The 20554-nt window shown below is 59.1% G+C and overlaps 1 protein-coding gene across 3 annotated transcripts in view; it reads left to right on the top strand.

Moving 5' to 3' along the window:
* Nucleotides 1–20554, top strand: part of SBF1 (SET binding factor 1) — a 61635-nt gene that overhangs the window by 38954 nt on the left and 2127 nt on the right. The window contains exons 12-39 of one of the 3 annotated variants that reach the window (XM_085080786.1): nt 189–317; nt 420–518; nt 1198–1402; nt 1953–2065; nt 2864–3013; nt 3773–3841; nt 4205–4363; nt 5037–5296; nt 5865–6037; nt 6301–6374; nt 6461–6656; nt 7054–7181; nt 7505–7680; nt 9050–9189; nt 9885–10092; nt 13137–13333; nt 13901–14038; nt 15136–15231; nt 15816–15893; nt 16484–16668; nt 17167–17343; nt 17813–17914; nt 17989–18174; nt 18825–18951; nt 19029–19159; nt 19673–19906; nt 20025–20135; nt 20317–20528. In XM_085080786.1, the coding sequence (XP_084936912.1) occupies nt 189–317; nt 420–518; nt 1198–1402; nt 1953–2065; nt 2864–3013; nt 3773–3841; nt 4205–4363; nt 5037–5296; nt 5865–6037; nt 6301–6374; nt 6461–6656; nt 7054–7181; nt 7505–7680; nt 9050–9189; nt 9885–10092; nt 13137–13333; nt 13901–14038; nt 15136–15231; nt 15816–15893; nt 16484–16668; nt 17167–17343; nt 17813–17914; nt 17989–18174; nt 18825–18951; nt 19029–19159; nt 19673–19906; nt 20025–20135; nt 20317–20528 (4253 nt within the window). The remainder of the gene's footprint in view (nt 1–188; nt 318–419; nt 519–1197; nt 1403–1952; nt 2066–2863; nt 3014–3772; nt 3842–4204; nt 4364–5036; nt 5297–5864; nt 6038–6300; nt 6375–6460; nt 6657–7053; nt 7182–7504; nt 7681–9049; nt 9190–9884; nt 10093–13136; nt 13334–13900; nt 14039–15135; nt 15232–15815; nt 15894–16483; nt 16669–17166; nt 17344–17812; nt 17915–17988; nt 18175–18824; nt 18952–19028; nt 19160–19672; nt 19907–20024; nt 20136–20316; nt 20529–20554) is intronic. The other 2 variants (XM_085080796.1, XM_085080806.1) reach the window with 2 other exon arrangements.

Genomic DNA, 20554 nt, shown 5'->3' with positions numbered 1-20554 from the left:
GGTGACAGCAGTGTCCTTCCCTTGCCCGTTGTCCTGCTGCCATGGGCCAGAGGCTCAGGTTTCCGTGCCAACGCTGTCCCTGCACCCAGCCAGGACAGGGAAGGAGGTGCCACCATCCCAGCGCCCCCAGGCGCCCCCGCTGGGCTCGGTGTCACCCCGTGCTGATGGCAGTGCCACTCCCTCTGCAGGCAGCGTTCCTGGGCCAGCGGGGACTCACGGAGGACGATTTCCTCACCAAGGTGCTGGAGGGCATGGCCTTTGCTGGCTTTGTCACCGAGCGCGGGGCTCCCTACCGCCCCATCGACCTCTTCGACGAGGTGAGGCCTGGGGTGGCTCCCCTCCCCACATCCCCCAGATCCGCTGTCACCCAGGGCTGGCAATGTCACCGGAGCTGCTCCTGTCACCCCTGTCCTCCCCAGCTCGTGGCCTACGAGGTGAAGCGCATGAAGGCAGAGGAGGGCAACAAGCAGAAAATCCTGCGGCACATCAAGGAGCTGGCGGAGAAACTCTACAAAAATGTGAGTCCTGAAGCCCCCGGGGCAGCAGTGGGAATGTGCTGGGATGGGTACAGGGCAGGGAGAGCCTGGGCTGGTCACTCTGTCCTGATCACTCTGTCCTGGTCACTCTGTCCTCCCTCCATGAGCTTGTGGGAGGATCCAGTCCCTCCCTGCGCTGTCATGTGTGGTCAGGACAGCCTCGTGTGCCCTGAGGTCCTGGGAGTGGGATTCCCTGGTTTTATGGGATCACAGAATCCCAGAATCCCTGAGGCTGGAAAAGCCCTCCCAGCCCATCCAGTCCAGGCTGTGCCCAATGCCCACCTTGTCCCCAGCCCAGAGCACTGAGTGCCACCTCCAGGAATTCCCTGCACACGTCCAGGGATGGGAACTCCAAACCTCCCTGGGCAGCCCCTGCCAATGCCTGACCACCCTTTCCATGGGGAAACTCCTGCTGATGTCCAACCTCGAACCCCCCTGGCCCAGCTGGAGCTTTCCAGTGGCACCTGAAGGCAGCAGTGTCCCTGGGAGCCTCGGCTGGCTGGGGTGTGGCTCCTGGTGGCACTTGGATCACGGCTGTGTCACAGCTGTGTGCCCATGGGGGAGCAGATCCCGGGGCTCTCAGATTCCAGCTGGGAGCAGTGTGGGGTCAGAGGTGCCCATGCCAGCAGGGTGAACCCTGAGCAGGAGCTGTCCCCTGCAGGAGAACCCCTACCCAGCTGTGACCATGCACAAGGTGCAGAAGCCCACGGAGGGCTGTCACCTGCGGCTGCACCAGCGTCCCTTCCCGCGGCTGGACGAGGGCACCGTGCAGTGGATCATCGACCAGGCCACGGCCAAGCTGCACACTGCCCCGCCCGCTGTCAGGGCTGAAAAGAAGTGCATGGTGCCCTCGGGACCCCCCATTGGTATGTGGGGCATGGGGAAGCCTGCTCTGGGGGGCTGCAGGAGGGCATGGTGCCCTCAAGACCCCCACTGGTACATGGAGCATAGGGGGCCCTGTCCTGGGGGGTTCTGGAGGGCATGGTGCCCTTGGGACCCCTAAGAGTATGTGGGGCCCAGGGGGGTACTGTTCTGGGGTGTTCTGGAGGGCATGGTGCATTCAGGACCCCCATGGGTATGTGGGGCATGGAGAAACCTGTCCTGGGGGCTGCAGGAGGGCATGGTGACCTTGAGACCCCCATGGGTACTTAGTGGGGGACGCTGTCCTGGAGATTCTGGAGAGCATGGTGCCCTCGGGACTCCCATGGGTACGTGGGACACAGGGGACCCTGCTCCGAGGTGCTGCTGGCTCCAGGTCACACCACAGAGAAGCAGCAGCTCCATCCCCACTCATTTCTGCGCCTCGGGGTCCTCAGAGCCCCCCGGGGGCTCTCAGCACCCCTGAAGCACCGAGCAGGGGGCACTGTGCTGTCCCCAGCCCGGCTGGACTGACGGGAATCGGGGATCTCTTGCCAGCTGCCATCCTGGAGCGCAACGGGAACGCCCTGGCCAACAGCGCCCGGCGCCTGGAGGTGGTCAGGAACTGCATCTCCTACGTCTTTGAGAACAAGATGCTGGAGGCCAAAAAGGTGAGCAAGGCTGAGGGTCAGGGGAGGAGAGCAGGGGTCACTGTCCCCTGGGGTGGAGAGGATGTTTCCTGTCTGTGTGCATGTCCTGCTGGTTGGCTTTGGGTCAAAAGGTCATGGAATTGCAGAGTTACTGAGGTTGGAAAATCCTTCTGAGCCCATTGAGTCCAGCCATCCCCAGCACTGCCAAGGCCACCACTGCCCATGTCCCCGAGTGCCACATCCATATGGCTTTGAAATCCCTGCAGGGATGGTGACTCCAAACCTCCCTGGGCAGTTTCAAGGCCTGACCACCCTTTCCATGGGGAAATTCCTGCTGATGTCCACCCTGAGCCTCCCCTGCCCAGCCTGAGCCCATTCCCTCTCCTCCTGTCCCTGTTCCCTGGAGCACAGCCTGACCCCCACCTCAGTAACAGAACCATGGAGCCATCTGGGTTGGCAGTCCCTCTGGGACCATCAAGTGCCACCATTCCCCAGCACTGCCATGTTCCCACTGACCCGTGACATGTCCCCCTCGTGGTGTTCCTGAGATTTTGGCTGGTGGCTCCACACCAGCTCAGCACTAATCCTCCATCTCCCAGTACTCCCTGGGCTCTTCCCCTTCTTCCATGGCTGGGTCCAGCTGGCCACACCTGGAATTTTTCTGTAGTTTGTCTCCATGTCTGAGTGCATCCTGTGATGCACACAGCACTGGGACTGCCCTGGAGCTCCGTGACCGAGCAGGACTGCCCCATCCCATCCCATAAATCCCATCCCACCCCACAAATCCCACCCCACAAATCCCATGTCCCGTTCCCACAGCTGTTCCCGGCGGTGCTGCGCGCCATGAAGGGCCGGGCCGCCCGGCAGTGCCTGACGCAGGAGCTGCACCTGCACGTGCAGCAGAACCGCGCCGTGCTGGACCACCAGCAGTTCGACTTCGTCATCCGCATGATGAACTGCTGCCTGCAGGTGGGGCTGCCCTGGGGGTGGTGCCTGAAAAGCTGGTGAAAATGAGAGGCAGACACAGCAGGATAGGGAAAAAAGGGAATTAGCTTGGTTTGGATAGGATCCCAGGTGCTCAACTCAGCAAAGGTGGAATCACGCTGAGGAGCACAGTGTGTACAATGTGTATGCAATGTTATGGACCTCACTAATCAGCATATCTACCTAAAATCCCCCAATAAGAAACTTAACAAATGAAGTCATTGTCCCCCTATTCTAATTACCCCAAATGAGACTACAGCCTGGTTTACACAAACATGTTCCAGAGAGGAGGCTCTGTGCAAGGTTGGAGCCTCCAGTTCTGAGATAGTAGGGATGTTTCATCTTCTGCCCTGGAGAACCCCAAACTAAGCTAAATATCAGAGTACAAGAGTTATAAACGTTGGGCTAAGGTACCAGCAGGGTTTGTGAAGGGTACAAGGAAAGGGAAAGGGTATAAAATGTATTAAAAGGGTATAAAAAGAAAGGACAAAAACCCATCAGGTGTCAGGGGCTCCCTGTTCCCGGGGGCACAGCAGGGATCGGCCTGGGAGCACCAGTCTGGCCCCAAACCCCTGCTCAGCCCCAAACTCCTGCTCAGCCCCAAGCCCCCTGCTCAGCCCCAAGCCCCCTGCTCAGCCCCAAGCCCCCTGCTCAGCCCCAAACCCCTGCTCAGCCCCAAACCCCTGCTCAGCCCCAAACCCCTGCTCAGCCCCAAACCCCTGCTCAGCCCCTCTCCTTCCCCAGGACTGCACAGCCATGGACGAGCATGGCATCGCTGCCGCCCTGCTGCCACTGGTCACCGCCTTCTGCAGGGTGAGTGTCCAGCTGTCCCCACCCCTCAGCATCCCTGCAGGGGGCAGAGCCTGCAGGGGTGTCCCCTTGGGACTTGTCAACCTCTGCAGCTCCTGCCCAGAGCCTCCCACCCAGCCCAGAGGGGCCCGAGGCTCCCAGGAGGGCTGGAGCACCTTTGGGAATGGGGTTGCTCTGAATGGCAGCTCGATCCCGTGGTCAGGCTGGGCTGGATGAGCCTCTGGGTGGGCAGTGGGTAAGGGAATCTTGAGGGAGTGCTGGAGGAGCTCAGGCGCAGACAGCTCTGGTGCTCTCCCAGGGGTAGCTGGGCAGAGAGCTCAGCACCAAGGCTGTGTTTCCATGGATCTTCTCCACCTTCTCCTCCAGAAACTGAGCCCTGGCATCACGCAGTTCGCCTACAGCTGCGTGCAGGAGCACGTGGTGTGGACCAACATCCAGTTCTGGGAGGCCATGTTCTACTGTGATGTCCAGAACCACATCCGGGCTCTGTACCTGGACAGTGCTGAGGAGAACCACACCGAGCAGGTCAGGAGAACTGACCCAGGAGAGCTCTTCCCAAGGGGCTGTGGCTGATCATGGAGTTACAGAATCGTGGAATGGTTTGGGTGGGAAGGAACTCAGAGCCCATCCAGTGCCACCCCTGCCATGGCAGGGACACCTCCCACTGTCCCAGGCTGCTCCAAGCCCCATCCAGCCTGGCCTTGGACACTGCCAGGGATCCAGGGGCAGCCACAGCTGCTCTGGGAATTCCAGCCCAGCCAGCAATTCCTTCCCAAGATCCCATCCATCCCTGCCCTCTGGCACTGGGAAGCCATTCCCTGTGTCCTGTCCCTCCATGCCTTGTCCCCAGTCCCTCTCAGAGCATTCCCAGGGATGGGGCAGCCACAGCCTTTGGGAGCCTGAGAGGCTGGGAGTGTCAGCTACAGCCTGGACACAGCTCCAGAGCCAGAATGGTGTCCGGCTGTGCCAGGATGGGCTTGGGATGTGGGGCAGGGCTGGGATGGCTCTGTTGGGGCTGTGTTTGGGGCTGATTTGGGGCTATGTTTTGGGCAGATTTGGGGCTGTGTTTTGGGCTATGTTTGGGGCTGTGTTTAAGGCTATTTTGGGACTGTTTCTGGCGCTGCCTCCCTGTGTGTTCTGTGAGATGCCCCCAGCTCTGTCCATGCAGACAAACCCCCATCTCCTCCCCACACCCCAGGATAGCTCGGAGGAGCCGCAGGAGGCCAAGTCGGCGCTGGAGATCGCATCAGAGCAGCTGCGGCTGTGGCCAACCATGAGCCGGGAGAAGCAGCAGGAGCTGATCCAGAAGGAGGAGAGCACGGTGTTCAGCCAGGCCATCCACTATGCCAACAGGATGAGCTACCTGCTGCTGCCCCTGGACACCAGCAAGAACCGCCTGCTGCGGAGCTCCGGCCTGGGCGACGTGGAGAGCGTCAGCAACAGCTTCGTCACCAACAGGTGCCTGCGCTGGGGACACTGGGGACACCGCAGGGACACTGCAGGGACACTGTAGGGACACCGCAGGGACACAGCTCCTGGGGCAGGCCAGGCATTCAGCTGCTGCCAGGGAAAGATGTCCCTGCTCCGTGGGGAGGGTTGGATAGGATGGGCTAGAAAGGTTCTTCCCAATCCGAGCCGTGCTGGCGTTCCAGAATTCTGTCAGGTTTGAGGTGCCCACAGTGGGGTTCTGGCAGTGGGAGCTCTCCTGGGTCCATACCACGAATTGGAGCTCTCCTGGGTCCTGTCCTGAGTGGAGCTCTCTCGGGTTCCTGTCAGGACTGAGAGCTCTCCTGGGTTCCTATCAGCCGTGGGAGCTCTCCTGGTTCCTGTCAGGAAGGAGAGCTCTCCTGGGTGTTTATCAGCCCTGGCAGCTCTCCTGGGTCCAGATCGGCCCTGGCAGCTCTCCCGGGTGTTTATCAGCCCTGGGAGCTCTCGTGGGTCCATGCTGGGAATGACCTCTCCCCGGGGCTGTCCCTGTCCTGTGCTGTCCCTGTCCCGGCTGACCCTTCCCTGTGTCCCTGGGAAGCATCGCGGGCAGCGTGGCCGAGAGCTATGACACCGAGAGTGGCTTTGAGGACGCCGAGAGCTCAGACGTGGCCAACTCGGTGGTGAGGTTCATCAACCGCTTCGTGGACAAGGTGTGCACTGAGAGTGGTGTCACCAACGAGCACCTCAAGGGGCTGCACGTCATGATCCCGGGTGAGGACACGGGGAGGGCAGGGTGAGACTGGGGTGGGGCAAAGGGAAATCTGGGGAGAGTAGGGTGGGTTTGCATAGGGCAGGGTGGTTTTGGGCAAGGTGGGTTTGGATAGGGCAGGGTGGATTTGGGAAAGTTGGTGGGGTTTGGGCAGGGCAGGGTGGGATTTGGGTAGGATGGGATGGGATTTGGGCAGGATAGAGTGGGATTTGGGCAGGATAGAATGGGATTGGGGCGGCACAGGGCTCACCCATGTGTCCCACAGACATCGTACAGATGCACATCGAGACCCTGGATGCTGTGCATAGGGAGAGCAAGAGGCTCCCTCCCATCCAGAAGGTAGGGAATGCTCTGCTGGGCTGGGATGGGAACATGGGGGCTGTTAGACCCTTCCCACGGGCCTGAGCCCCCCGTTGTGCCCCCAGCCAAAGCTGCTGCGCCCCAACCTGCTGCTGGGGGAGGAGTGTGTGATGGAGGGGCTCCGCGTGTACCTGATGCCCGACGGGCGCGAGGAGGCGGCCGGGGGCAGCGTCGGGGGGCCTCCCCTGCTCCCTGCAGAAGGGGCTGTGTTCCTCACCACCTACAGGATCATCTTCAAGGGAACCCCCACCGACCCCCTGGGTGAGGGGCTGCGGCCTTGGGGACACGGGGAGGGCTTGGGGGTCCCTGGGGATGAGGGGTGTTGGTGATCCACGAGCAGTGGGGAGATGGTGAGGGATCCCTGGGGATCAGGGGGTCAGTGATCTCTGGGGATGAGGGTCAGTGATCCCTGGGGACTGGGGAGCTGGTCAGTGATCCCTGGGGACTAGGGAGCTGGTCAATAATCAATGGGGATGAGGGTCAGTGATCCCTGGGGAGCAGGAGCTGGTCAGTGACCCCTGGGGATTGGGGAGCTGGTCAGTGATCTCTGGGGAGCAGGGGTTGGTTGTTTCTGCCCACTGTCCCTGGACTCTCCGTGGTGGGACAGACACCAAGGGTGGCCCAGCCCAGAAGTGACCCATTGCCATCCCGTGTCCAGTGGGCGAGCAGGTGGTGATCAGGTCCTTCCCCATCGCCTCGCTGACCAAAGAGAAGAAGATCAGTATCCAGGCGCAGGCGGATCAGTTCATCCAGGAGGGATTGCAGCTGCGCTCCTGCACATTCCAGGTGGGAATTGCACCAGGAGAGAACTCTGAACGGGCATGGGGACACCCAGGAGCAGCCGTGGGGACTCTGGGAGGAAAGGGATGGGACAGGGGAAAGGAACAGAGGAAAGGAATTGAGACAGAGGAAGGGAAATGGGATAGGGGAAGGAGAGTAGGACAGGGGAAAGGGAATGGGAATGCAGGGAGAGGCAGAGCAGCCTCCCAGCCTGGCCTGTGCCCATGGTGCTCCCGGATGGATCCAAACTCTGCCCAGATCCATGGAAGGGCTGTCCCTGCGCTGAGCCCACCCTGAGCCCACCTTGAGGCCAGCCCGTGTCCCCGCAGCTGCTGAAGATCGCCTTTGACGAGGAGGTGGCCTCGGACAGCGCCGAGATCTTCCGGAAGCACCTGCACAAGCTGCGCTACCCGCAGCACGTGCGCGGCACCTTCGCCTTCACCGTGGGCCAGTCGCCCAAGCAGGCCATGCAGCCCAAGGCCAAGGAGAAGAACCCTTCCCTCAGGTAGCTGTGCTGAGAGGGAATCACACCTGCATGGGCCTCAGCCGCTGGGATGCTCCTGCTGTCCCTGCTCCTGCAGAGCCACTGGGCTGGGGCACTTGGGGATGGGACAAGGGACCTCCTGAGCTCTCCTGCCCCAGGGGTTTCCATCCTTGGAGATCAGGGAATCCTTTGGGTTGGAAAAGCCCTGGGAGACAGGGAGTCTGACCATTCCCAGCACTGCCCATGTCCCCAGGTGCCACATCCACATGGCTTTGAGATCCCTGCAGGGATGGGGGAAATCCCTGCTGATGTCCACGCTGCCCCTGAGGCTGTTTCCTCTCCTTCTGTCCCTGTTCCCTGGAGCACAGCCTGACCCCCCGGCTGTCCCCTCCTGTCAGCAGTTCTGGAGACCAAAGAGCTGCAGCTGTCACATGTTCTGCAGTGTCCCCAGCCCCATGCAGTCACACTGGGAGGTGGCAGTTTGCTGTGGTGGCATCCCTGCCCCAGGAAGTGTCCCACAGGAGAGGTTCCAGTGGCCTGGATGGCACGGGAACACAGGGATGCAGTGCTGGGGCACTCAAGGATGCAGTGCTGGGTGACCTGGGGACAGTTTCCTGCAGTGCTGGGTGACCTGGGGACATGATGCTCCTGCTCTGGGTGGCTCAGGGACACAGTGCTGCAGTGCTGGGTGACTCGGGGACACATTATTCCTTCACTGGGTGACTCGAGGACGCACTGTGCTTTCACTGAGTGATGCAGGGATGCAGTGCTGGGTGACTTGGGGACACAGTCCTGCAGTGCTGGGTGACTTGGGGACACAGTGCTCCTGCACTGGATGGCTCGGGGACATTGTCCTGCAGTGCTGGGTGACTCGGGATGCAGTGCTGCAGTGCTGGGTGACTTGGGGACATGGTCCTTCAGTGCTGGGTGACTGGGTGGCATTGTCCTGCAGTGCTGGGTGACTTGGGGGCATTGTCCTGCAGCACTGGCTGGAGCTGTGAGCCCAGGCTGGGCTGGCACTGGCCCTGCCACGGATCCTCAGGTCCCTGCCATGGATCCCCTGCTCCCTGTGGCAGATTCTCTGTCCCTTGCTGTCATCCCTATCCCCTGCTGTGGATCCCTGTCCCCTGCTGTAGTTCCCTGTCCCCTGCTGTGGATCCCTGTCCCTTGCTGGGATCCCTGTCCCCTGCTGTGGTTCAGAGCCCTCCTCCCTGGGATGATCTCTGCCCATGGCAGCTCCAATGAGGAGGATTCAGGTCCCCACAGATCCAGAAGCTGCTCCTCCTGCCTGCCTCCTCCCCAGACACCCCAAATCCCTTGGGAACGGCAGGTGCTGCGGGGTGCTGGCAGGTGACACACGTGTCCCCTGTGCCCCTGTGGCCATTGGCAGGACGCTGTCCAAGAACCTGGTGAAGAACGCCAAGCGGACGATCGGCCGGCAGTACGTCACCCGCAAGAAGTACACCCCTCCCGCCTGGGAGCAGCGGGGCAGCCAGCACTTCCCCGAGGACATCGAGGACGAGATCTCAGGTGGGCAGTGCCCAGAGAGCGTGGGGCACCCGGGAGAACTCCTGGTGTCACTGCAGGGGGCACAGGGTGGGAGCATCTCCTGATGGTGCCCCGGCTCCTGGCTGCTGGGGTGGCCAGGCAGAGATTGCAGGTGCAGGGGGTGTTTGGCCAGGTGGACAATCCCCTGATTCCAGTGTTCAGGGGGTCTTTGGCCAGGTGGACAGTCCCCTGATTCCAGTGTACAGGGGCTCTTTGGCCAGGTGGACAATCCCTGATTCCAGAGTTCAGGGGGTGTTTGGCCAGGTGGACAGTCCCCTGATTCCAGAGTTCAGGGGCTCTTTGGCCAGGTGGACAACCCCCTGATTCCAGCATGCAGGGGGTGTTTGGCCAGGTGGACAATCCCTGATTCCAGCGTTCAGGGGCTCTTCAGTCAGGTGGACAATGCCCTGATTCCAGCATTCAGGGAAATCTTTGGCCAGGTGGACAATTCAGGGGCTCCTTGGCCAGGTGGACAATCCCTGATTCCAGTGTCCAGGGGCTCTTTGGCCAGGTGGACAACCCCCTGGGCTCTGGTGACAGCGCCGGGTGACAGCAGTGTGTTCAGACATCCCTCCATCCCACCCACCCCCCAGCGGCTCCGGCACACCGCGTGTGTCACCCGCACAGCGAGGTGTCCCCAACGCCACCGTGTCCCCAATGCCGCCGTGTCCCCGCAGTGTCCGAGGAGCTGGACAGGAGCACGCTGACGCCCAGCAGCACCATGAGGCCATCGGAGAAGATGACCATGACGCACGTGGTGGAGCGGGCGTGCTGCCGTGACTACCAGCGGCTGGGGCTGGGCACGCTGAGCAGCAGCCTGACGCGCTCCAAGAACGAGCCGTTCCGCATCTCCACCGTCAACCGCATGTACGCCATCTGCCGCAGGTGAGCTCCGGGCTGTGCCCCTGCTGGGGTGGGGAAGGGAGCGGCAGGGTGGTGACACCTGAGCTGGTGCTGCTCGTTAGAGTGTGAGGTTTGGTAGCTGAGAAGATGCAGATGTGTTTCTGTTGTGATTTACAGAATTAAATGTGTATTCAGCACTTTATTAAAATAATTATGAAAAGGAATAGCAGATTGATAATACCTGAGCTGGTGTTACTCATTAGAATGTTAGATTTAGTAGCAGAGAAGATACAGATGTGTTTCTGTTGTGATTTACAGAATTAAATGTGTGTTCAGCACTTTATTAAAGTAATTATGAAAAGGAATAGCAGATTGATAATACCCGAGCTGGTGTTACTCATTAGAATGTTAGATTTAGTAGCAGAGAAGATACAGATGTGTTTCTGTTGTGATTTACAGAATTAAATGTGTGTTCAGCACTTTATTAAAATAATTATGAAAAGGAATAGCAGATTGATAATACCTGAGCTGGTGTTACTCATTAGAATGTTAGATTTAGTAGCAGAGAAGACACAGATGTGTTTCAGTTGTCCTCAGTGTGACTTACAGAATTAAATGTGTATTCAGCACCTTATTAATATAAGTGTGAAAAGGAGTTGCAGATCAATAATACCTGAGCTGCTGTTATTCATTAGCATGTAAGATTTAGTAGCAAAGAGGATACAGATGTGTTTCAGTTGTCCCAAGTGTGACTTACAGAACTAAATGTGTATTCAGTACTTTATTCTGCACTTTCTTAACATAATTACAAAAAGGAATAGCAGATCGATAATACCTGAGCTGGTGCTATATGTTAGTGTGTTAGATTTAGTAGCAAAGAGGATACAGATGTGTTGCAGCTGTCCTGAGTGTGACTTACAGAATTAAATGTGTATTCAGTAGTTTATCCCACACTTTCTTAATATAATTACAAAAAGGAACGGCAGATTGATAATACCTGAGCTAGTGCTATACGTTAGAATGTTGGATTTAGTGCCAAATAAGATTCAGATGTGTTTCAGTTGTCCTGAGTGTGACTTACAGAATTAAATGTGTGTTCAGCCTTGCTTTGCTTTTTTCTTCTGCATTTCTAAACATTTGTTGCTTTCTAAAAACTGTCAGTCAGTTTTTCTTGTTGAGTAGGGTTCTTCATCTCAGTAATGCAGAAAGATTTGGTAATTTATATTTTGTTTTTGCCATATATAAATATCCAAGCCAGACATCCTGTTAGAATAGTCTTCAAAAATGTGTTTTACACATGTACACATAAATCTATAGTGTATCTTTTTTTTTTTTACATTTCTTGTAACCCAGGTATTTCGCTGTTTAAGCAGACTTTAATTATAAAAAAAATTAAACAAAGAATTGTTTACTGTTTTAAAAGCTGCAGGGAATATATATTCTCCAGAACCAGGGTGTTTCAATTAACTAATATTCACAGTTGTAATGATTGTTTTAGGTTGCTTGTCTAACTTTTATATTTTTTTTTATTAACTAATATCAGTTCTGTTGCATCCGGAATCAATAATTTTAAAAAGTGAATCTTTTTAAGGTCATTCTTCACCTTTGACCAACATAATTCCAGCTGCCAGCACTCCAAAACATTTTCACTTATTTAGCTTATTTAGCCATTTCATTTAGCTTATTTCACTTATTTAGCTATTTTTACCAATGTTCATTGCTTCTAAGTTCTGATTTTTTTTGCCTTTTCATATACCCTTTTATACATTTTCATACCCTCTTTGTATTTTCTATACCCTTTATACATTTTTTGTACCCTTAGCCTACATGTTTGTAATTTTTGTGGTCTAATATTCTAACAATTTTTAAGTTCTGCTGAGCAGAAAAACCAAACATTCACAGTAAAAAGCCAAAAACCCTAAACTATCTCAAAACTCGAGGTTTCAACCTGGGCTGAAACCTTCTTTCTAAAATATATTTTGTGAACTAAACTCTAACCTCATTTAAAGAAAATATCTTAAAAAAAATTACTTCATTTATTAAGTTTCTTATTGAAAAATTCTAAACAAATACACTAATTTACAAAGTCCATAGAAATGATATAAATGTTATACAAAATGTGTACATCTCGGCATATCCACCTTTAAAAAACTGCACCTAAAATCCTATTAAAATCCTGCAGTAAAACCCTTTTCCCTTTAGCTGTGTCTATTTCATAATTCCAAAACCAGCAGGAGGGCAGCAGCTCCAGAATCCTCTTCATCAATCAATCAATCAATCTGCCCTCTATTGATTTTTGATTTCTCACTTCCCATGATCAGTCTGAATTTTTCAGTCTTTTTGTCACGGTTTTGCCACATGGGGAATTTCCAGCGCTGAGGCTGAACTGTCTTTGTTGGCTTTTCCTTTATCTTCATTTACTACAGCATTTGCTTGGATGACCATCAATCCTGGTCACTCCATTTCCTTGGATGACCATCAGTCCTGGTCACTCCAGCCTATCCTTGGATGACCATGAATCCTGGTCACTCCAGCATTTATTTCCTTGGATGACCATGAATCCTGGTCACTCCAGCCTGTCCTTGGATGACCATCAATCCTGGTCACTCCATTTCCTTGGATGACCATCAGTCCTGGTCACTCCAGCCTGTCCTTGGATGGCCATCAATCCTGGTGACTCCCACATTTATTTCCTTGGATGGCCATCAGTCCTGGTCACTCCAGCATTTATTTCCTTGGATGACCGTGAATCCTGGTCACTCCCACATTTATTTCCTTGGATGACCATCAATCCTGGTCAGTCCAGCCTGTCCTTGGATGACCATCAATCCTGGTCACTCCAGCCTGTCCTTGGATGACCATCAGTCCTGGTCACTCCAGCCTGTCCCTGGAGGGCCATAAATTCAGCCTCCAGGATTCCAGCCTTTAACTCCCCTGGGCTTTACCCACCTCAGAGTTTGGATTTATCAATCCGAGGAGCAATCAGGTGTGTGGAGAAGCTCAATTAGCGCCGCTCAGGATTAATTAAATCGCTAACGAGGCTCGGTGAGGAGCACCATGCCATCCCCAGGGCTCTGTGTCCGCAGCTACCCCGGGCTGCTGATCGTGCCGCAGAGCATCCAGGACAACACCATCCAGCGCATCTCGCGCTGCTACCGGCAGAGCCGCTTCCCGGTGGTGTGCTGGCGCAACTCGCGCACCAAGGCCGTGCTGCTGCGCTCCGGGGGGCTCCACGGAAAGGGCGTCGTCGGCCTCTTCAAGTCCCCCAACGCCCCCACGCCCGGTGAGTGTCCTGTCTGGAATGTGAGTGGGGCTGGGGGATCTGCCCTGGCTCCGGCAGGGACACTCTGATGGTCCCCAGCCTCGGGGTGGTGATGCTTGGGGTCACCTGGCTCTGCATGGTGACACTTCGGCGTCCCCTGGCTCTAGCAGTGACACTTGGGGGGGGTCTCCTGGCTCTGGGTGGTGATGCTCGGGTGTCCTCAGGCTCGGGGTGGTGACACTTGGGGGTCCCCAGGCTCAGGGTGGTGATGCCTGAGGTATCCCTGGCTTGGGCCAGTGACACTTGGGGGTCTCCAGGACCCAGCTGATGACACTCAGGGGTCTCCAGCTCTGCACGGTGACACTTGGTGATCCCCTGGCTCCAGGCACTGACAGTTGGGGGTCTCCCAGCTCGGGTGGTGACACCCAGGGGTCTCCCAGCTCTGGCACAGTGACCCTCAGGGGTGTCCCAGCTCGGGTGGTGACACCCAGGGCTCCCCCTGGCTCTGGATGATCACAGTCAGAGGTCTCCTGGCTCCGGGCAGTGACACCTGTGGCTATCCAGGTGACACTCTGTGTGTCCCCGCAGGCCCCTCGCAGGCAGACTCCACGAGCCTGGAGCAGGAGAAGTACCTGCAGGCTGTCATCAACTCCATGCCGCACTACTCGGACGCCGGCGGGCGGAACACGCTGAGCGGCTTCACCTCGGCGCACATGAGCAGCGCAGGTGAGGAGCACGGGGGTCCTGCCGGCCCTGGGGGCTGCTGTGCAGCCCGAGGAGCTGCTGCCCCACCTCCCACAGGGCTCCCAGTGCAGCCTCTCCAGAGCTCCCAGCTCCGGCTGCGCCTCCCTGGCTGCGGCTGGGGGTGGGATTTGGGAATCCCAGTGTCCCTGGAGCAGTGGGGGCTTTGGGAATCCCAGTGTCCCTGGAGCACGGGGGCTTTGGGAATCCCAGTGTCCCTGGAGCACGGGGGCTTTGGGAATCCCAGTGTCCCTGGAGCTGGGAGCTCTCTGGGGCCTGGTGGGGACAGACCCTTCCTGCCAGGACCTTGGCATTGCGTGTGCCCTGTGCACTGTGCCAGGGTCAGTCTGGGGAGCCCCGGTAAGTCTGTGCCCAGCCAGCCCCTCCCAACTGGCCCTTCCCAACAACTGGCCCTTCCCAACAACTGGCCCTTCCCAGCCAGCCCTTCCTTGCAGGGCAGAGCTCCATCACTGCCACTCTGGTCCCATCCTGTCCCAGTGCTACCCATCCTGTCCCGATGCCATCCATGAAGTCCTGGTGCCATCCATGCTGTCCCATCATCCCACTCATCATTACTGTGGACACATCCGGGGCTGGGGGATTTTGGGGGAGCCCAGGGGGCTCCCTGATCCTGAAGGGAGAGAACTTCCCGACAGCCCTCCGAGGCTCTCCCCGCTGAGGGGACACGTGTCCGGAGTGCAGCCAGAGCAGGGGGTGGCACAGGGTGATCCCCCTGGGCTGGGGACTGAGCCACCTCTCCAGGGCTCTCCCAGGTGGCTTCAGCTGGGTGGTGCTGGACAGTGCTGGGTGGTGCTGGGCAGTGCTGGACGATGCTGGACAGTGCTGGGTGGTGCTGGGCAGTGCTGGACGATGCTGGACAGTGCTGGGTGGTGCTGGGCAGTGCTGGACAGTGCTGGGTGGTGCTGAGCAGTGCTGGACAATGCTGGACGGTGCTTCCCATGCTGGCTCTGCATCCCTGGGTCCTGCTTTGCTGCTGCTTCCTCCCAGTCTCTGGGAGGGCCTTGGGATCCTTTCCCTGGCTCCAGGAGGGCCTCAGAGCTGACGTTCTCTTGGTGCTGCAGATTTCTCCGACAAGAGGCAGCAGCCTAAGCTGGGATCGCTCATGAAGCAGGTGATGGGAGGGAAGGACGAAGGGCCTGGGACTTTGAGCCGCGGAGGTGAGGATGGGCAGTGGACACTGCCTGGGGGCCTCGCTGAGACCCCCGGCCTGGGCAGCTCCCGTAGAGTAGATGCTTCCTGGGAGGAGCAGGTGATCCCTGGGAAGGGCAGGTGATTCACTAGGAAGAGCAGATGATCCCTGGGAAGGGCAGGTGATTCCCTTGGAAGAGCAGATGATTCCCTGGGATGAGCAGGTGATTTCTGGACAGAGCGGGTGATTCCCAGGAAGAGCAGGGGATTCCCTATGAAGAGCAGGTGATTCCCTGGTTAGAGCAGGTGATTCCCGGGAAGGGCAGGTGATCCTGGGTTAGAGCAGGTGATTCCGGGTTAGAGCAGGTGATTCCTGGGAAGGGCAGGTGATCCCGGGTTAGAGCAGGTGATCCCGGGTTAGAGCAGGTGATTCCTGGGCAGAGCAGATGATTCCTGGGCAGAGCAGGTGATTCCTGGGCAGAGCAGGTGTTTCCCTGAGCCGCAGTGAAGGGAGGGAGGGAGGGAGGGTCTTGCCACACCTCTGGTGCCATCGCCTCCATCCCATTCCCTGTCCGTGTCCCTCGCTGAGGTCACTCTCGTCCTGTGCCCCCAGGGCTGGGTCACAGAGCCAGGGTCATCACCCTGTCCTCCCCCAAGTGCGCGTCGCCGAAGGGCCGCGAGACGCCCCGAGGTACGGACGCGCCCGAGCCGGCCGGGTGTGACTGACCACTGACCCCCCACTCACTGCCCCCACCACTAATGCCCAGTAACCCCAGTAACCCCAGTAACCCCCCAGCCCCTCCTGCTCCGTGGTGCCACGGGCACAGGTGAGTACCGGGCAGCCTCGCCAGGTTTGCTTTGCGCTCCTCGGGGCCCTGCGGGTGCCAGGGCAGGGTGCAGCTGGTGGCAGGGCTGGGACACTGGTGGCAGGGATGTGACACTGGTGGCGGGGATGTGGCGCAGCTGGCAGGGCTGTGGTGCAGGTGGCAGAGATGTGGTGCAGCTGGCAGGTCCTGGTGACGCCGGAGTGGGGTGTGACAGTGACAGTGACAGTGCCAGCACCACTGACAGGACCCGGAGCCAGCGGGGTCGGAATCCAGCAGGCAGGAATTCCTGCAGCACCCAGGGGAGAAGGAGCCAAAGCAAACCTGGTGCTCAGCACCTCCCTGGCATGTGCCCCCCGGGCTGGGCTGCGGGGACAGCTCGGCCACCCCGCTGGGGACACGGGGCCAGCACAGCCCCCCAGCCCTGACCCGTCCTGATCCAGCCCTGACCCCGCAGGGAAGTGGGGCAGCATCCGGGCCAGCGGCCGCATGAGCAGCTACGCCCTGAACGTGGAGATCGGGTCACGGCTGGCCGGGAAGGACCTGCTGGGGACACAGCACAACGGGACACCCGCTGAGCCCTCCTTCCTGCGGCAGCACCGCGCCTCACTCTACATCATCGGGGACAAGTCCCAGCTGAAGGTGACACCCAGCGCAGCCACCGCGGGGAGGGATGGAGCTGGGAAGGGTCTGGAGCACCAGGAGAAGCTGAGGGAGCTGGGAAAGGAGCTCAGCCTGGAGCAAAGGGGATCAGGGGGACCTTGTGGCTCTGCACAGCTCCTGACAGGAGGGGACAGCCGGGAGGTCAGGCTGTGCTCCAGGGAACAGGGACAGCAGGAGAGGGAACAGCCTGAGGCTGGGCAGGGGAGGGGCAGGGTGGACATCAGCAGGAATTTCCCCGTGGAAAGAGTGGTCAGGCCTTGGAGCTGCCCAGGGAGGTTTGGAGTCCTCATCCCTGCAGGGATCTCAAAGCCATGTGGATGTGGCACTTGGGGACATGGGCAGTGGTGGCCTTGGCAGTGCTGGGGATTTTGGACTCAATGGTCTCTGAGGGATTTTCCAGCCCAAAGAGCTCTGTGCTGCTGAGGCTGGCAGTGGCTCAGAGCCCCCAGGCAGCCCAGGCCCTGCTGTGCCCTGCAGGGAGTGAAGCCAGACCCGCTGCAGCACTGGGAGGTTGTGCCCATCGAGGTGTTCGACGTGCGCCAGGTCAAGGCCAGCTTCAAGAAGCTGATGAAGGCCTGTGTGCCTGGCTGTCCCTCCAGCGACCCCAGCGTGGCTTACCTGCGCTCCCTGGAGGAGTCCGAGTGGCTGTCACAGGTCAGTGACCCCACGCTGACCACGGGGCCTGACCCTGCCGTGTCCTGGGGCTGTCCTGGGGCTCCAGGGGCTCTGAGCTCAGCTGGGCTCCAGTGCCCTGCCCAGAGCAGCACTGGCACACCCTGGGGACACCCTGGGGACACCCTGGGGACACTCAGGTGGGTGTGGGGGACAAGGATGGGACACTGCAGAGCTGAGCTCAGAGTGCCAGGCAGGACTGCAGGATGCTCTGGAGGGGCTGGGATGGGCAGTGCCAGCATGGCCAGGGTGAGCCAGGGGCAGCTGCCCGGGGACAGGGGTGCCACTCTGGAGGTCACCTGTCCCCTGTCCCTGCTGCCACTGCCATGTCCGAGCACGGGGTGGTGGCCCTGTGTGACCCCTGAGTGTGGCCTCACTCTGGAGAAAGGGACACTGCCCCAACCCCGCCCAGGAGTTCCTGCACCTCCTCACCCCAGCCTGCCCTTGGCAGATCCACAAGATCCTGCAGATCTCGGTGCTGGTGGTGGAGCTGCTGGACACAGGTTCGTCCGTGCTGGTCAGTCTGGAGGACGGCTGGGACATCACCACCCAGGTGAGAGCGTGGCTGTGTCACTGGTGGCCCCGTGGCTGTGTCCCCGCAGTCCCTCGAGCCCCCTGTCCCCGCAGGTGGTGTCCCTGGTGCAGCTCCTGTCCGACCCCTACTACCGGACGCTGGAGGGCTTCCGGCTGCTGGTGGAGAAGGAGTGGCTCTCCTTCGGCCATCGCTTCAGCCACCGCGGTGCCCAGACCCTGGCGGGGCAGAGCAGCGGCTTCGCCCCCATCTTCCTGCAGTTCCTGGACTGTGTGCACCAGGTGGGCCCTGGGAGCGGGGACAGTGTGACCCCTGAGTGACCCCGAGTGCCCAGTGGGACCCCTGAGTGACCCTGAGTGCCCCCGAGTGCCCAACAGGACCCCTGAGTGACCCCGAGTGCCCAGTGGGACCCCTGAGTGACTCTGAGTGACCCCGAGTGCCCAGTGGGAGCCCTGAATGTCCACTGAGTGTCCCCTGAGTGCCCACCAGACCCCCAAGCACCCACTAGAATCCCTGAGTAGCCTGTGAGTGCCCTTTGAGTCCCTGAGTGTCCAGCGGGACCCCTGAGTGCCTGGTGGGACCCCCAGCACCCAGCAGCACCTCTGAGAACCCACGAGGTCCCACCAGCACCCAGTGGGAGCTCTCTGGGGGCAGCTGGAAGGGCCTGGCCCTGTCTGTGGCTGTGCATCCCGGTGATGCCAGTGATCCCATGGCTGTGCATCCTGGTGATCCCATGGCTGTACATCTGGTGATCCCGTGGCTGTGTTGGTGTTGGTGTTTGGTGGGTTTGGTGTTTGGTGTTGGTTTTTGGTGTGGGTTTTGGTGTTTGGTGTCCATGGCTGTATATCCTGGTGATCCCATGGCTGTGCATCCCGGGCTCTCCATGGCTGTACATGTGGTGATCCCGGGCTCTCCATGGCTGCTCCTGCAGATCCACCTGCAGTTCCCCATGGAGTTTGAGTTCAGCCAGTACTACCTGAAGTTCCTCAGCTACCACTACATTTCCAACCGCTTCCGGACATTCCTGCTGGACTCAGACTATGAGCGCATCGAGCTGGGTGAGGGCAGCGTGCGGGGCTGGGGTGGCGCCAGCCCTGTGCCCCCTGTCACACCCAGGGTCCCCTCTGTCCCCCAGGGCTCCTGTACGAGGAGAAGGGTGAGCGGAAAGGCCAGCAGGTCTCCAAATCCATCTGGGATTACATTGACCGCCTCAACAAGAGAGCTCCCATCTTCTTCAACTACCTGTATGCCCCTGAGGACGGCGAGGTGAGAGCTGGGAGCACCTGGAGTGCCTGGATGGGGCTGGGAGCACCCTGGGATCCTCCCTGGGAGCAGCTGGAGCTGGAATTTGCCTACCGGGAAGAACCTCAGAGCCACCCAGTGCCACCATGGCAGGGACACCTCCCACTGTCCCAGGCTGCTCCAAGCCCCAATGTCCAGCCTGGCCTTGGACACTGCCAGGGATCCAGGGACAGCCACAGCTGCTCTGGGAATTCCAGCCCAGCCAGCAATTCCTTCCCAAGATCCCATCCATCCCTGCCCTCTGGCACTGGGAAGCCATTCCCTGTGTCCTGTCCCTCCATGCCTTGTCCCCAGTCCCTCTGCAGCTCTCCTGGAGCTCCTTCAGGCCCTGGCAGGAGCTCTGAGCTCTCCCTGGATCCTTCCCTCTCCAGCTGGACACTCCCAACACTCCATGTGGACACACTGTCCCCTCAGTGTGGCCGGGAATGTCCAGCCTGGCCCTGCTGCCCTTCCTGAGCCAGCCTGCTGCTCCCACAGGTGCTGAGGCCGTACAGCAACATCTCCAACCTGAAGGTGTGGGATTACTACACGGAGGAGACTCTGTCCGAGGGCCCCTCGTACGACTGGGAGTTGGTGCAGGGGCAGCCCGAGCCGGCCGAGGAGGCAGAGCGCCAGGACACTGCAGCCCCGCAGAGCAAGCGCCGCATCATCTGGCCCTGCTACGACAACTGCAGCCGTGTGGAGCCCGACGCCATCTCCAAACTGCTCGAGGTGGGGCTGGGCTGGCCCTGGGGTGGGGCAGGGCTGGAGTCGGGTGGGCCCTGGGACAAGGACAGTGGCCCCGGGGGTTTTGTCCCCTTTGGGGCTGATGGCAGAATCCCCTCGGCAGGAGCTGCACAACCTGGAGATGGAGCTGGGGCAAGTCCCAGAGCGCTGGAAGGACACATGGGACAAGGTGAAAGCGTCCCAGCGCACCGAGGGGCGGCAGGAGGGCAGCAGGGTAGGTGACGGGATAACAGGGCTGTGACAAAGGTGTGGCAGGGCTGTGACAGGGGCTGTGATGGTGTGAGAGGGTGTGGCAGACTGGTGCGGGTAGTTCTGGTTCTGGGGACTGGTTCTGGTTGCAGTTCTGGTTCTGGTGCTGATGCTCCATCACCCCCTGACGCTGTCCCTGTCCCCAGACCCCCAGCTCCCTGCTGATGTCGTCGGGACTGTCACACCAGCGGCGCTCGCTGGGGGTGTACCTGCAGGAGAGCGGGGTTGGCTCCACGCTCAACCTCAGCCTGGACAGCGACACCAGCAGCACTTCCACCCCGTCCAGCGGGAAGCCGGGCGGCCGCCGCAGCACCTCCACCCTCTACAGCCAGTTCCAGATGTCCGAGAGCGAGAACAGGCAGGCGGGGCTGGGAATGGGCTGGG

The sequence above is a fragment of the Lichenostomus cassidix genome, chromosome 1Aa (genome assembly GCF_008360975.1).
Source record: "Lichenostomus cassidix isolate B80296 chromosome 1Aa, HeHo_3.0, whole genome shotgun sequence".
In the NCBI taxonomy this organism is placed as follows: Eukaryota; Metazoa; Chordata; class Aves; order Passeriformes; family Meliphagidae; genus Lichenostomus; species Lichenostomus cassidix.
The sequence above is the reverse complement of the archived record's forward strand: the minus strand, read 5'-3'. Positions and strand labels throughout refer to the sequence as shown.